Raw genomic sequence first — 16,682 nt, 5'->3', positions numbered from 1 at the left:
CAAACATGTCCCACCTGTTGTCCCACTCCCATTCCATGCCAACACCAGAGGAATCGGTAATCTATAAAGTTGTGGCCTGATTTTTCCATACTCCAGCATGTCTGCATTGTCTTTCAATTTAAACTTAGGATGTCAGCAAAAAACATGTCCTTGACTCTTTCACAACTTTAAGTAGCGGACTGATTACATAAATCATCAGCTGAAAGCAGATCCTCAATTAAAAATGTTTTGCTCCAGGGGTCCCCAACATTGTGCCCCAGGGCACTATGATCACTGTCAACGCCTTTCCTGCTACACATCAAGTATTTTGAGAAAGTGGGTTATGCTATGTGGCGCTTTTGCCCAGCAAGGTTTCTGACTGGTCACTCAGGTAGGGTTGCCAATTTCCAGTTGAGGGCAGGGGATCCCCTGGTTTGGAGGCCCTTCCCTCATATCAGGGCTGTCAGAAAGTAGGGGAGAAATAGCTGCTGGCTGCTCCATTATACCCTATGGAGACCGGTCCCCATAAAGTATGATGGAGAATCGATCCTTGGGGCTCAGGGGGACTGTTTTTGAAATAGGAACACCAAATTTTCCACATAGCTGCTGATGCCTCTCCTCAAAAATCCCACCCAAGTATCAAAAGGATCGGATCATGGGGTTCCAATTCTATGAACCTCCAAAAAAGATGCCCCCATCTTCCATTATTTCCAGTGGAGGGAGCATGTAAAAGGAACATGGACTCTTTAAATGCAACAGGCAGCTGATCTGGAACTCACTTCAGAGTTCCCTCTCCTGGACCCGCCCCTCTAATGGAGGCTCCTGGTAAGTCCCCTGCCCACCTGTCAGCCTCACCTGGTAATCCTACATGGGATATTTGATTGGCTGTGCAGATTTTAAAAAATGTTTTTTCAACAATTGCTACCACAGCACAAGGTATGCCTTGTGTGCCTGAAGGTATGATGGGGCAGCCATTTTGTGGCTGTGTCCCCCTCACTAGGTCAGAATTGCAAAGATGCCCTGCCAAGCAGCAGGAAACCAGGAAAGACCTGCTGGCTGCCACCACTCTGGTAAGGGTCTGTTAGGGAGGGCCCAGAGCACCCACCGAACCCCTGTATCTTCCCTGTGAGCAAGTACCTTTTAACTGTGACCAAAGAGACATGAGGACCCAGGCAGTATAACAATAACAAGTTTATTATAAGTGCCCAAAACAACAAGTGGTTTTAATTATTAGTGCAGTAAAAGATAGAAACAGTAAAGATGATATAAAGTGAAATAACAGCCATTAACATACATTCCCGTCCCTCTAATACCAAAGACTCACCACATGTGGGTGAGGGATCTCTCCCCAGCTCCAGCCTTCTCCAGCCCAGCCTTTTCAAAGAGAACACAACACCCTCTCTCCAGCTAGCTTTTTAATGTTAGGTACCCTCCTAGGTACCAGCCCGCTGGGCAAGTTTCCCCTCCAAAACTACTGCCCACCCAATCAGAGGGACAGAAGGGATCCTGGGAAATGTAGACCCTGCAGCTACTCCAGAACAGGATTCGCTGGAGCCTATAAGCCACACTACGCATAGGATCATGATATACTAGGGTTCCCAAGTCTCTTTGCTGCTGTAGCGGGGGAGTGTTCTCTCATTCAGACTTTGCACTCACTGTGCAATGACATCGCCCAGAAGTGACATCATCATGCCAGGGACATTGCACCAGGGACACTCTAGGTAGCACCGTAGAGTTTTAATGCGATTCCTAGAATGTCCCCAGCATGATAATGTCACTGCTGGGTGATGTTATCACACCAGAGATGGTGCATAGCAATGGGACTCTATGGGGGCAGGCATCCCCCTAGCAGCTTGCTCCCTGCCGGCAGACTGGGGCCCTCCAGAGTGGGAGATCCCTTGCCCACGGTGGGAGCTTGGCAGCCCTATGATACGCCCACAGGCTCAAAAAGGATGGGGATCCCAGAGGGATCGCCTAATATATATGCTATATGAAGGGGACACATTTTACCAAATACAATGTTGATACTATAAAGTGCTATACATTTATAGTATTTGATACTACATATAGTAGTGTTGATACTATACAATATAGTGTTGATACTATAAAGTGCCATCAAATCACAGCCGACTTATGGCACTCCTCATGAGACATGGGGCAGGAGATGAGCAGAGGAGGTTTGCAGTTGCCTGCCTCTGAATAGCCTGGGTTTCCTTGGTGTTCTCCCATCCAAGCACTAACCAGGACTGACCCTGCTTAGCTTCTGAGATCTGACAAGAGCAAGCTAACCTAGGCTATCCAGTTTGGGGAAATAAAAATGTTAGTTTATAAAAAGAAATGCCACTACAGGCATCTCTCTTGGGTCCTTATGGGCTGAAAAGGAACACATTGTCTGGCAAGAACTATGACCTGCATGCAGGAAACAGAAACACTTCTGGGAACAGGTTTAATTAAACCTGACTAGACTGAATAAAGAAAATCAAATCTGCAGAGCCTCTTCTCTCCTTGTTACGTGAAAGAATGCAACAGAAAGTGGCTAAGAGTAAAAGAAACAATGCTGATCCCCCCAAACAAGCAAATGAAAGTATAAAGCTATGCCTCCATAAAACATACAATGCAATACTCTCTCCAGCAAAATAATACATGACCCTTTCTAAGAGCAGCATGAGCAAAAGTACGTGAGGCAAAATCCCGCGAGCCATCCATCTAGGAACCTTCTGGATTACGAACATTAAAAAAAAAAAATCAGTGATTGAAAACAAAACCATCAACCTTCATTGCTTAAGTACCTGTTATCAGCTTTGTTCAAGCATTCCAACAAGGTCATTACCCAAACCGCAAGCATCAACAACAAATTAGTCTCATTTAGAAAATCACTGGTAATGAAAGCAAAAATCCAGAAGATATACTCTGTAATTATATTCCACCCAACGCCACATCTAGTTCTTGCCTGCAAAGAGCATGTTCACCTATCTCGACACGGCACCTCCCAACCCCCCAACCCCATATCAGCAACGCTAAGCTCTTTCCTTTTTACCATACGCTTGCTTTCATTTTTATTCATATTCATTTAGATATACAGTCTCCCAAGGCTTGCAGAAATTGTGCAAAAATGAAAATCAGAATGTCCAAGTGAACAACATGTTTGGTAACAAAAGGAGGGGGGGGACCCACGTTACAATCATCTATTAAAATGCACTCCCTTCCAATGCATGGCCAGTTTACATAACCAGTATGAAAACGTGGGCTGAAAAGATGCATGCAGCGTTAGGCACAAAGTTGAGCAACCACACATTCGCTCTTATCCTTTCCCCAATTCACTCAAAGCACATTTTAAGCTTGTCAATATACCTCCATGATTTGGTCCTTTTTTCCTGCTATTAAGCCATAGCTGATCAAGGTGATCCCGGATAGGGTTTTCAAGGCAAAAGATGTGGTTTGCCCTTGCCTGCCTCTGTGTTGCAACCCTGGCCTTTCTTGGTAACCTTCCATCCAAGTACTAACCAGGACTGGCTTCTCAGAGCTGATGAGGGATCAGGCTAGCCTGGGCTGTCCAGGTTAGAGCCTCAGTCTTTTTAAATCACTCTTTATTCACATTCCCATTTCTTTGCAGTCAGTTGCCTTGTTCATGCAAAAGTCACTTCCTGCATTACAAATCAGCAAATACACAATTACTGAGGAAGCTCAAACCTTGAATAAAATTTTGTTGGTCTTAAAGGTGCTACTGCACTCGTAACTCTGTAACAGGCAAAGGAGGTGCATGATGCTACAAGTTTTGCACAGGTTTAGAGACACATGCTACTTCCACCTGCTTCAAAAAGCTCATTGCAGCCTGAGAACACACCCTCAAATTCTTTGCAACGGGAAAGGGGAGAGAGGAAGGCAGGGAAGAGCATGTGTGTTTTGCGCTGCCTTGACAACCAACTCTGATACTAGATGCAGAAAGATCTAAATCAATTGTAACTCCCTACTACATATATACTCATGGAAATAAATGCATTATATGCCTTGCACATTACAAAGGACATCAAAGAGGTATATTTGTCACCAGCAAGTAAAGAAGAAATGTTTGTGGAAAGCAGGTTTCTGTCTGGTCAGCACAAAGGCAGGTTAGAAGTTTGTGTTTTGAACAATTTTGCACTGTGTTTAGTGGTTATCTGTTTATTGACCAGTCATCTTTTTATCAGCCCCTTTTACCCAAGAGCTTAGGATGTGTGTAAGGTTCTCCCTTCTCTCATTTTAACCCCACAAGGCAGAAAGAGTGATTAGCCCAAATGAACTTCAGGGCACCACAGGAAATTTGGGCACCACATATTAAGAACGATATAGACAAGTTGAAACAGGTCCAGAGAAGGGCGAAGAAGATGGTGAGGGGTCTGGAGACCAAGTCCTATGAGGAAAGGTTGAAGGAGCTGGGCATGTTTAGCCTGGAGAGGAGGCAACTGAGAGGTGATGTGATCACCATCTTCAAGAACTTGAAGGGCTGTCATATAGAGGATAGAGTGGAATTGTTTTCTGTGGCCCCAGAAGGTAGGACCAGAACCAATGGGTTGAAATTAAATCAAAAGAGTTTCCGGCTCAACATTAGGAAGAACTTCCTGACTGTTAGAGCGGTTCCTCAGTAGAACAGGCTTCCTCGGGAGGTGGTGGGCTCTCCTTCCTTGGAGGCTTTTAAACAGAGGCTAGATGGCCATCTGACAGCAATGAGGATCCTGTGAATTTAGGGGAAGGTATTTGTGAATTCCCTGCATTGTGCATGGGATAGGACTAGATGACCCTAGAGGTCTATGATTCTATGATTCTAATTAGAACCTGGGTCTCCCCAGTCTTTATGGGCCTAACCAAATATGTACTTTTTACATGCATGCCAATAAGAGGGTAAAGTGTCGCTCCATACAAATGGTTGCACATGACCAGATCTGGTTCCAAATCACTGCTTACACAACACAGGCCCACTGAATCACCCAAAGCAGTACTCTGATGTCTCCCCAGATTATCTGATTAAACATGTGTCTTTCTTCATCTCAGAAGGGAGAGGTCGCATTTTAAAAAACTTCTCTGTTGCATGGCTTTTGGAGCATTCAGAAACTTGCCATCTGAAATCCATTTTAATGCTCTTTGAGAGGCACATTGCAGGTTTTCCCACCATGCTCTGAGACATCCCCCCCCCCTCCCAACACACACACTGCTGCCCTTTCGGTCTTTGTAGTTAATGTTCAGCCTGACTTAAGATTTCTGACGATCTCAAAAACCTGCCATTTTATTCCATGTCACCTGGTCCTAATGAAAATTTATCGCATGACTATTATTTGGGGGATTTTTCCTGGGCCAACATGGCTGCCTAACATCTAGCTGTAGAACGTGTTCAGAAACAGAACAGGTAGGGCTGCCAATCCCCAGGTGGGAGCAGGGGATCTCCCGGTTTGGAGGCCCTCCCCCTGCTTCAGGGCCATCAGAAAGCGGGGGGGGGGGGGGGATGTCTGCTGGGAACTCTTTTATTCCCTAAGGAGATTTATTCCCATAGAAAATAATAGAGAATTGATCCACGGGTATCTGGAGCTCTGGGGGGGGCTGTGTTTTGAGGTAGAGGCACCAGATTTTCAGTATAGCATCTAGTGCCTCCCCCCAAAATATCCCCCAAGTTTCAAAAAGATTGGACCAGGGGGTCAAATTCTATGAGCCTCAAAAGAAGGTGCCCCTATCCTTCATTATTTCTTATGGAAGGAAGGCATTGAAAATGTGTGCTGTCCCTTTAAATGTGACGGCCAGAACTCCCTTTGGAGTTCAATTATGCTTGTCACAGCCTTGCTCTTGGCTCCACCCCCAATGTCTCCTGGCTCCACCCCCAAAGTCTCCTGGCTCCACCCCCAAAGTCCCCAGATATTTCTTAAATTGGACTTGGGAACCCTAAGAACAGGTCTGTCTTAGCTTTCCAGACTTACAACTTCTTCTGGGTATTTTGCTTTAAGAGCACAAAGCAGTTCAAGGTACAAACACCTCCTTTGTTCTCAAAACAGAAGCTGGCAACATTTCTATTAGCTCCTCGGTATCACGTCACTCGTCCTGCTCCTGCCTGGTGTTGCAAAGCATTTGCGATTAAATTCACACATACCTCCCGAGTCTCCCTGTTTCATTACCAACCCGAGGCAAGCAGCACATTTCTGAAAAGGTGGCTAACCTAGGCTAAATTGTCAGCTCTGTGCCAAAAGCTTGTATTACTTGAGACTTTAAAAACAAAAGTTTTTTAAAAAACTTGTAAAAAGAGAGAGAGCCTTCAACTCATTTTTGTTTGTTTGTTTCTCGTAGTGGAGTTTATTTGTACCACAAGCTCTCCAAGCATAAGGACTGACAAGCTGGATGCGTATGCTTTAAAGTGATCGGTCAACATGGTCACAGGAAATCTGATTAGGATGGAAGAGGCGGACGAGGAGGGAATGAGGAGCCAGTAGAGTGACAAATGAATTCAAAAATGAGGTTCAACAACAGCTCTCTTCCTAATATAAGAGGAGAGGCTTAAAAACACTCTAGTCTAGTCCCACATTCTCATCATCTGCCTTTCTCCCTCTTTTCAGCTACAGCTAACAAGAACAAGGAGATCACAGGTACAGAGGAACCAGATATTTCATCCGTCCATGCATTATCTTCTGCCCAGGACTGATGAAATGGTGGAGAAAGTATTCAGGCACTAAGTCCAAGAGCAAGTGCTTTAGAAGTGCTAGTGACAGAGAGAACAAGGGAGAATCATAGAGTTGGATGGTGCCTCTAGGGTCATCTAGTCCAACCCCCTGCACAATGCAGGAAACTCAGAAACACTTCCCCCTAAATTCACAGGATCTTCATTGCTGTCAGATGGCCATCTAGCCTCAGTTTAAAAACCTCCAAGGAAGGAGAGTCCACAACCTCCCGAGGAAGCCTGTTCCACTGAGGAATCGCTCTAACGGTCAAGAAGTTCTTCCTAATGTTGAGCCGGAAAATCTTTTGATTTAATTTCAACACATTGGTTCTGGTCCTATCTTCCGGGGCCACAGAAAACAATTCCACCCCAGCCTCTATATGACAGCCCTTCAAGTACTTGAAGATGGTGATCATATAACCTTTTAGCTGCCTCTTCTCCAGGCTAAACATCCCCAGCTCCTTCAACCTTTCCTCATAGGACTTGGTCTCCAGACCCCTCAGCATCTTCGTCACCCTCCTCTGGACCCGTTCTAGCTTGTCTATATCCTTCTTAGAATGTGGTGCCCAAAACTGAACATAATACTCCAGGTGAGGTCTTACCAGAGCAGAGTAAAGCGATACCATCACATCACGTGATCTGGACACTACTGTTGATTCAGCCCAAAATTGCATTTGCCTTTTTAGCCACCACATCACACTGTTAACTTATGTTCAGCATATGATCCACTAAGACCCCTGCTAAGACAAGTCTCCCCCATCCTATAACCATGTATTGGATTTTTCCTACTTAAATGCAGAATTTTACATTTATCCCTGTTAAAATTCATTTTATTGATTTTAGCCCAGTTTTCCAGTCTGTCAAGGTCGTCCTGTATCCTGTTTCTGTCTTCTTCTGTGTTTGCAACCCCTCCCATTTTTGTATCATCTGCAAATTTAATAAGCATTCCCTCTATTCCTTCATCCAAATCACTGATAAAAATGTTGAACAATACAGGTCCCAGGACAGATCCTTGAGGCACTCCACTTGTCACTCCTCTCCAAGAGGATGAAGAACCATTCACAAGCACTCTTTGGGTGCAATCTGTCAACCAGTTACAGATCTAACGGTAACAGGATCCAAACCACATTTTATCAACTTGTCAACAAGGATAGTATGTGGAACTTTATCAAAAGCCTTACTGAAATCAAGATAAATGATGTCTACAGCATTCCCCTGATCCAGCAAGGTAGTCACTGTCTCAAAAAAAAGAGATCAGGTTAGTCTGACATGACTTGTTCTTGAGAAAACCATGCTGGCTCTTAGTAATTACATCCATTCTTTCTAAATGTTCCAGGACCGACTATTTGATGATTTGTTCTAAAACTTTTCCAGGTATAGACGTCAAGCTGATGGGTTGGTAGTTACCCAGATCATCTTTTTTCCTCTTCTTGAAGATGGGGACAACATTCGCCTGACTCCAATTTTCCGGCACCTCTCCTGTTCTCCAAGAATTCTCAAAAATAATAGCCAGAGGCTCAGAAATTACATCCACAAGCTCTTTTAGAACCCTTGGATGCAATTCATCTTGCCCTGAGGACTTAGTTTCATTTAAAGAAACTAGGTGTTTATGTACTACCCCTATGCTGATCCTAGGTTGGAACTTCATACCCTCCTTATATGTTCTGTTTTTGCCATGTTGAGCACTGTTTCCCACAGAAGAGAAGACTGAGGAAAAGTAGGAATTGAGCAGTTCCGTCCTCTCTTCATTACCTGTTACAATTTCACTTTCTTGCCCTCACAACGGACCTACCATATCCTTGCTCTTTTTCTTACTCTGAACATAAGAACAGAACCCTTTTTTGTTGTTTTTAGCATCTTTGGCCAGCTTAAGCTCATACTGAGCTTTAGCTTTCCTAACTTTTTCTCTACAAGCACTGTTTATATTCATACTTGGTTATAAGGCCCTCCTTCCAATTCCTAAAGGAGTCTTTTTTATTTCTCAAGAGAGCTGTTTATGGAGCCACTTCGGCTTCTTTAGGCTTTTTCCATTTTTTCTTTCAGTATTTTGCTTTTAAGAAACTTCCACCCCTCCTGAACCCCCTTCCTCCTAAGTATCTCTGACCATGGGGTTTTACCCAGCATAGTTCTAAGTTTATCAAAGTTTGCCTTTCTGAAGTCCAACCTATAAGTCTGACTACGTATAGCTTTTCCCTTCGCTAAGACTGTAAATTCCAAATTCACATGGTCACTACTGCCCAGGGTGCCCACTATTTCCACTTCTTCAATCAATTCTTCCTTGTTGGTGAGAATCAAATCCAAGATAGCAGATCCCCTTGTTTCCTTCTTTACTTTCTGAAAAAGGAAGTTGTCAGCAAGACAAGTCAGGAATCTATTTGACAAGTCCGGTCGGCACACTTTGGGCTCCACCCCTCTGAGAAGGAGTCTCCAGTCACCACCACCTTCCTCTTCCTATATTGAAGATGAAGAAGAAGAAGATATTGGATTTATATCCCGCCCTCCACTCCGAAGAGTCTCAGAGCGGCTCACAATCTCCTTTACCTTCCTCCCCCACAACAGACACCCTGTGAGGTGGGTGGGGCTGGAGAGGGCTCTCACAGCAGCTGCCCTTTCAAGGACAACCTCTGCCAGAGCTATGGCTGACCCAAGGCCATGCCAGCAGGTGCAAGTGGAGGAGTGGGGAATCAAACCCGGTTCTCCCAGATAAGAGTCTGCACACTTAACCACTACACCAAACCAAGCAGAAGCTCCAGGCTTCTTATCCACAGGATCCTGACAAACTTTCTTCAACTTCGTGGAGGCTGGGGAAGGAGCCCTTGTTCCAATGGCTCAGAATCAGTTACTGTGGGGAGATCCTGGAACCTATTGCTGAGCAGCAGGGGCTCAGAACATCTCCTGATTTTCTTTCTCCTTTGGGTTACATTTTTTCAGGAACCCTCCTCCGGTGTTGAGTCCTCTTCTAATTGCTGAGATACCATTTCCTCTCCCTACTCTTGTCCTTTCAAGAGCGCCTCATACATTTTGTCAAGAAAATTCTCATCTTCCTTTATACATTGCAGTGTGGACAATCGTGCCTCCAGTCCTGTATCTCTTCCTCCAGCAGGGCCACTAACTTACACTTGCTGCAAGTGTAATTCGTGCTACTCTCAGGTAGAAATACAAACATCCCACAGTCTTTACACGTCACTGCCTCTGCTCCCTCACCAGCCCTGGAGAAATCATTCCCTGCTCACAAATAGCCTCTTAATACAACCATTAATCCAAACAATGCTAAATTAATCCAAACAATGCTAAAGGGAAGTTGAAGGCAGCAGGACAAGAGGAAGACCCAACATGAGATGGATTGACTCCATCAAGGAAGCCACTGGCCCGCAGTCTGCAAGACCTGAGCAAGGCTGTTAATGAGAGGACATTTTGGAGGACCTTAATTCATAGGGTTGCCATAAGTTGGAAGCAACTTGACAACATTTAACACACGCATGGCCACTGACATCACGGAACGTAGACCAAAGGAGCTCTGCACAGGATACCATAAAAGATCCAATCACAAGCATACTTATATATACAAACAGCTCAGGAGGATCATAGATCTGTTCCAATTCCACAACTACGGAAGCTCCAATACATACTCAAGCTCCACTGCAAAAGCATTTATGTCAATGAAGGAAGCCCTTCGTCCATTCCTTGATATGTGTGTGAATCTGTTCCTTACACTAAAGTGAATAGGGCAGGCCCTGTAGGTGATAACTCCATATATTCACTGAAGTCCACCCTCACCAATGGATCAGGGTGACTGCCACCTTCCTCCTAGCAGCAATCCTTTTTTAAGGCACCCACCAAGCAAAGGAATTCTGGCCTGATACAATGCTAGTTGCCTGTTCACTGCACCAGCAACACAGGAACTGCTCTGAAATGCAAGTGGTGTGGATGTGACTGCTTTTTGGAAGTTTTCACTCTGACAGAGGTTTCTTGTAAGGCTGTGGCAATTTGCACTACACAAAATTTTTCAAAAAGCAAGAGGGCCCACCAGAGCCCACTTCAGACAAACACCTGGCCACGCTGAGCAGTTTCAACCTGGTTGCATTTTCAAGCATCTACCACATCACTTCCTGTATGCATGAATCAGACCCTTGGGAGAAAGAAAGTCCAGCGCACACCCTGTTCCTTGATCCATTCCCAGAAAGAATGCGGAGAAGGATTTTGGTGACAGAATCCGTATGATGCCATATTCAGTTCAAAATAATACAACCCAGGTGAAGTGTCTTTCATCCTGGGCAGAGATTTCTTTCTGGGAATTAACAACCAGACAGGCCCAGAAAAAGACGTCCAATATTTTTCTGGCCTCCAACAATTTTAGTACAGAGTTCCCTCTTTATATGTAATCTGTTCCAGAACATACACTGTAAAGTGGAGCAAAACTCACCTTGAAGATTACTATGCAGTGTAGACCAAGCAGCAGCAGAACTGCCACCATGAGCAGGGTGGCGAAATTCCTCGCATCCCAAACAGACTCCACTAAAGGGATGCTCCCCACCTGCCAGTCATAGCACAGAGTCACTGGAGCCAGTAGAAGCCAAGCGTTGAAGGCCAGGAGGTAGGAATAAGTTAGAAATCTGCAAAAGGAAATACAAACTTTTAAAAGCCAGAACACTAGACAGGGTTGATTTTCTTGATTCACACTGCTGATAATCACCTGTCCTTGGAAAACAAGGCCAAACCAAGCCAGATTCATCGGCCAAAAGAACACTTTGAAAAGCCACCAGAGAGAAAAACCTCAGAATGTCACATAACTTGCTGTGCTTGCATCATATTGTGATACGTTAGAAATTGCTCCTGTGAAGATATTGCCAGGTACTAGATAGAGCCCCATGGCGCAAGAGTGGTAAGCTGCAGTACTGCAGTCTGCTAACAGCCTGAGTTCGATCCTAGCGGAAGCTGGGTTCAGCTAGCCGGCTCGAGGTTGACTCAGCCGTCCATCCTTCCGAGGTCGGTAAAATCAGTACCCAGATTGCTGGTGGTAAAATGTAGATGACTGGGGAAGGCAATGGCAAACCACCCCGTAAAAAGTCTGCCGTGAAAATGTTGTGATGTGACATCACCCCAGAGTTGGAAATAACTGGTGCTTGCACAGGGGACTACCTTTACCTTTAGATAGGTTCCCTTGCATATATACATACTGTGGAGTCAAGGTCTCTTGAGCTAGGAGGACCAGGTTCTTTATTTAGTGTTGGTTTTACCAGAACATTTGGAATAGGTATAATAATCCTATTAGGTCCAATCATCCAGGTAGATCGAACCAATTTTATATTTCTCTCCCGCTTGGTGATCAATGCAAGGAAATTACCTCTAAACTAGTCAGAGTTTGTGGCTTGGCATGTTCAGTTAAACAGAAGAAAATGCCATTTTAGTCTATTGTCATTCTGTAGTTTTAGATGTTATATATTTAAATTGGCCTTTTATTGTTTTTATTGTTGATTGTTTTTATGCTGTAACCCACCAGGAGCTAAAAATCGAATAAATAAATAAATCATTTTAACAAATTTTATTGAACCAATGTTATTTTACAAGGTATATTTGAGTTATGTCTCTAAAGGGTATGTTTCCTGAAGAGTATGACCTTGGATCATAAAAAATTTACTATTTTATTTAGAACATTTGTATATCTCCTCTCTGGGAAACCTGCTCAAAGTAGCTTACAAGTCAGTTAGTCAGTTCATTTATTGTAATTAGCCACTGGCTGTTACAAATCTGCAAAAATTTCAAAGGTGGCTTACAAGGAACATATAAGAAATCAACCAATAAAATTAGTTAAAATTAACAAAATGTTACTACCATACTAAAAAGCATAAAATGATTATTACTTCATTTATATCCCCAACGGGGACTTGAAGTAGCTTATATAATTTTCCTTTCCATTTTCCTTTCAAAGCAGCCCTGTGATGCAGGTTAGGCTGAGAGTGCTCACATGACTGGCCCAAGGTCACCAGTGAGCTTCCATGGCAGAGTGAGGATTTGAACCTGGTTCTGCCAGATCCTAGCCCAACACTGTGACCACTCTATCATGCTGCCTCTCAAAGCTGGAGTACAGGTATAGTGTAACATCTAACAGTTTTGAAAGTGCCTCAAAACAGGCTAAAACAAACTAAAACAATTTGAAAGATCAACGCCTAGTGAAAGGCATGGGTAAAAAGGAATGTTTTAGCCTAAAAGAGAGAGCAGCTGCTATGGGGAAAGCCTCAAAGAGAAGTGCATTCTACAGATGAGGTGCCACCACTGAAGAGCCCCCTCTCCAGTTCTCATTTCCCTGACGTATGCAGGCAAGGGCACAAAGAACAAGTTGAGCTGAAGTATCTGGCCAAAGCAAAATCACAGCTGGAGAGGCAAGAAGGGATTTAGTTCCTAAAAGGCTGCCCCTCTTTACATCTACGTGGACTAACAGGATGCAGTTTCCTACAAAAAATTATCCAGGCAGCCACAAAGAAGACAAACAGCAAGGCCAAGCTGCAAAACCAGGAACACCCTCACATATAAGGCAGTGGAGCAGGTAACAGGCAGGGGACAGAATTTACAGATAGATGTTGAGCTACATGTGCAAGTACTTTTCAGCTAACACAAAGGAGACGTTACATGGAGACAGGAAAGGCCAGAGACCAATCATAGCACAGCTAGGTTATGAGGTACTTGAGCCCCAGGAAACTCAAAAGTTTTCTGCAAGTGTTTTAGAAGTAGGGCACATTTCTTTGAGGACCCCCAGGTCTAATTCTCCCATGAGCAATCGCCTGGACAGAAAGAGAGGTTTTGGTCACATTGTTTTTTTAAAAAAATAATATTCTGCACTTGGAATGAATGATTTAAAAGACACTACCAAGATAACACAGCAGATGATGAAAAACCGCTTTCTCGTAGTCTGGTTATGTTTGGAGCAACTCTGATCACAGGGCAAACCCAGACTTTTCCAGCACAAAACCATATATCAGGACCAGAGATGCTGCTATAGGAAGCAATGCTATCCAACAGGGGCTTGCTACAGGGCCAAAGTTTGCAGGTTGCTGAGAGAAAACACAAAACACAGCCACTGGTTCTTGTAATTACTCTCACAAACTATAGTTGACAGGAAGGGAGAATGAATGGCAAAGTCTACCTCGGCCTATGTGAACAGGTCTAAGGACAAATAAACAGAGCTTTGCTTGTAGAAAAAGCCCAGCAGGAACTAATTTGCATATTAGACCACACCCCTTGCTGCCAAACCAGCCGAAACTGCGTTCCTGTGCATCCCTGCTCAGAAAAAAGCCCTGCAAACAACAAACCGACTGTGAAGCCATCTATAGAGTGAATGTTTCTGCAGAAATTATGACATGTTGCTAAGAGCAACAGGAATGCCAACCAGGCAGGCTGACATTGTTCCGCTCCATCTTCTCAGCACCACCTTCTGTTCCTTCCAAGCTTTCCTCCAACAGCATTTTAAGCTGCGCCTTGCCAAAGGCTGAGCACATCTCAGAGAGGTCTGAGGGAGAGCAGAGCAGAGCAGCTCTGAGATAAGCGGAGACAGCTGAGTTGTGGTAGCTGGGGAACTGCTGTTTGATTGGTTGAGTGGGCTGAAGGTGAAGGTGATTGAAAGTGATTGCTGCTGATTGCTTAGGAGTGGCAGTGCTCCCCACCCTCTTTGCATTTTAAGCTGCGCCTTGCCAGAGAGCTAAAGGGCTCTTGGCCTGTGGCTCTTAGCCTGGGGGCTGTGTAAGGTCCAAGAATCCAGATCCCTAATTTCCTTGTTCACCCAATAAGGTAAGTTGACCCTCCAGAACGGGAGCCACTTAAAAAAACAGGATTTAAAGTGGACTGTATATTTAAAAAAAAAAAAAAAGCTATCATGAAGGTAGAATGCCAGCAGGGGGTGGGGGCTTTCCAGTGTTTTGCACAGAGTGTCACATGTATGACTATCTGCCCACAGGACAGAAGTCTTGGGTATGTGCTCGATGCAAGGAGCTCCTGGTCCTCAGGGAACGAGTTCGTACCCTTGAGGCCGAGGTGACTGCCCTGAAGGAGCAGAGACGGTCAGTTAGGCACTTGGGGAAGACTCTCGGGGGCGTATATAGATGAGCCCCGCTCTGAATGTGGCAGCCCCGTTGCTGCCAGGGAGCATGAGAGTCGAGAGGCAACAGGGCACTGTACTGAGGATAAGGAAAATGCACCCTCAGAACAGACCTCTTCTTCAGTTGGTGAGCAGGAATCCTTTTGTGCCATGGAACCATCCCTGGGCAGGGAGAGAGGGGGGTTCTTGGTAGTTGGCGGGGAGGGCGGGATATAAATAAAATTTTATTATTATTATTATTATTATTAGCATCTCTTGGCCTTTTTTTTTTTTTTGGCTTGTCAAAATACTGAAAGCTCTCATTAAATTTGCACGGTTTAGAAAGCATTTGCAAACTTCCTGGTAGGACCCAGAGAGAGCTCTTGTCGGTTTGCCGCAAGCCTCTTTTGAAATGCAAGGATTCTGCCTCTGACAGCTTTTTGAACAGTAACCATTTGGATAGCCCTTCGGTTTTAATAGCCTTAAATAATGCTTTGTCTTTTGTATACACTACAAAGCTAGAATGGGGATGGCAGCGGGCATTAAACTCAAGGCCAAGGAAAGAACGGCTGGGTTCCTTTCTTCAAAAGCAATAAAAGGCATTACGTAAGGCCTTTCATCGCTAGCTCTCAAAATACTTTGTGAAAACTGCTGAAGCCCCATAACCACTTTTGAAGCCAGAACTATTAACCTCCCTGAACAGAAGTAGTAAACTACACTGGTTATTTCTGCAATGTAACAATTCAACGGCAGCTTTGAATGTCTAATATTGTGCTGTTTGCCACGTATTTATCCTCAAAAAAGCCAACGGAAATTAGGCAAAAAGTCAGGGAGGGGGAAGGCAATGAACCCTGAAGTTAGACAATGGTTCAAAACATCCCATGTATTCTCCATGTTACTGCCACAGGACACAAGATTAGTTCAGATTTGCTGGCTGACCCTGAATTGTGGAACTTCCTCCCTCTAGATAATTGCCAAAGTCTAAGCCTGTGTGTCTTCTGGAAATAACAGAAGCAGTTCTAGTTCAAATTGATGCTGGTGGTAAAAACGAGTGTGTGTTAAGTAATGTCAAGTTTCCTGGGTCTTGAAAACTGAGGACCATGTGGCTTCAATGTTTCCTAGCATGATTGTCTTTTCTAGTGACTCGTCTTGGCATAATGTGACCAAAGTATGATAGCCTCAGTTTAGTCATTTAGCTTCTAAGGAGAGTTCAGACCTGATTGGATCTAAAAAGGAAAAGGTAGTCCTCTGTGCAAGCACTGGGTTGTTACCAGCCCATGGGTTGATGTCACACTGGGACGTTTTCTTGGCAAACTTTTACAGGGTGGTTTGTCATTGCCTTCCCCTGTCATCTACACTTTACCCCCAGTACTGGTACTCATTTTACCGACCTCGGAAGGATAGAAAGTTGAGTCAACCATGAGCTGGCTACCTGAACCTAGCTTTCCTGGGGATCGAACTAAGGTCATGAGCAGAGCTCGGACTGCAGTACTGCAGCTTACCAGTCTACTCCACGGGGCTCCTTCTAGAACCCTCTTGTTGGCGGTCCATGGTACCTGTAAATTCTTCTCTGTAAAATGCTCCTCCAACACCACATTTCAAAGCCACTTCCTTCCTGTCAGCTTTCTTCATTCTCTTTCTACTACCCTCCATGACTAGATAGTTAGAGAACAGGTGTACTCAGCGCCGGCCCAAGGGCATGTGGAAGTGAGGGGGAGCGAAGTCTCCTTTGGTGGGCTCTTCAAAGGAGTAGATGGCGCGCCACCAGCCACATTGAAGGCAGTAAGCCCAGGTGCGCACTCTGATGGGGGGGTGGGCAGGCTCTGATGCTCTGATCGTGCCAGGGGGGGAGGGGGGAAAGTGCAAGGGAAGGAAGGAGGCAGGTGGTAGGGGGGAGACAGGCAAACGAGGCGTTTGCCATAGGCACCGGGAGAGGGGAAGCCCATCTCAGTGCCCCCCACC

General features: G+C 44.7%; 1 protein-coding gene across 1 annotated transcript in view; it reads right to left on the bottom strand.

The window, feature by feature from the left end:
• Positions 1-16,682, bottom strand: part of TMTC1 (transmembrane O-mannosyltransferase targeting cadherins 1) — a 246,580-nt gene that overhangs the window by 124,120 nt on the left and 105,778 nt on the right. Inside the window, exon 8 of the mRNA XM_060245730.1 lies at positions 11,076-11,265. Coding sequence (XP_060101713.1) covers positions 11,076-11,265 — 190 coding nt within the window. The remainder of the gene's footprint in view (positions 1-11,075; positions 11,266-16,682) is intronic.

The sequence above is a fragment of the Heteronotia binoei genome, chromosome 8, assembly GCF_032191835.1.
Source record: "Heteronotia binoei isolate CCM8104 ecotype False Entrance Well chromosome 8, APGP_CSIRO_Hbin_v1, whole genome shotgun sequence".
Taxonomy (NCBI): Eukaryota; Metazoa; Chordata; class Lepidosauria; order Squamata; family Gekkonidae; genus Heteronotia; species Heteronotia binoei.
Note: the sequence above shows the minus strand (reverse complement) of the source record. Positions and strands in the feature narration are given on the sequence as shown.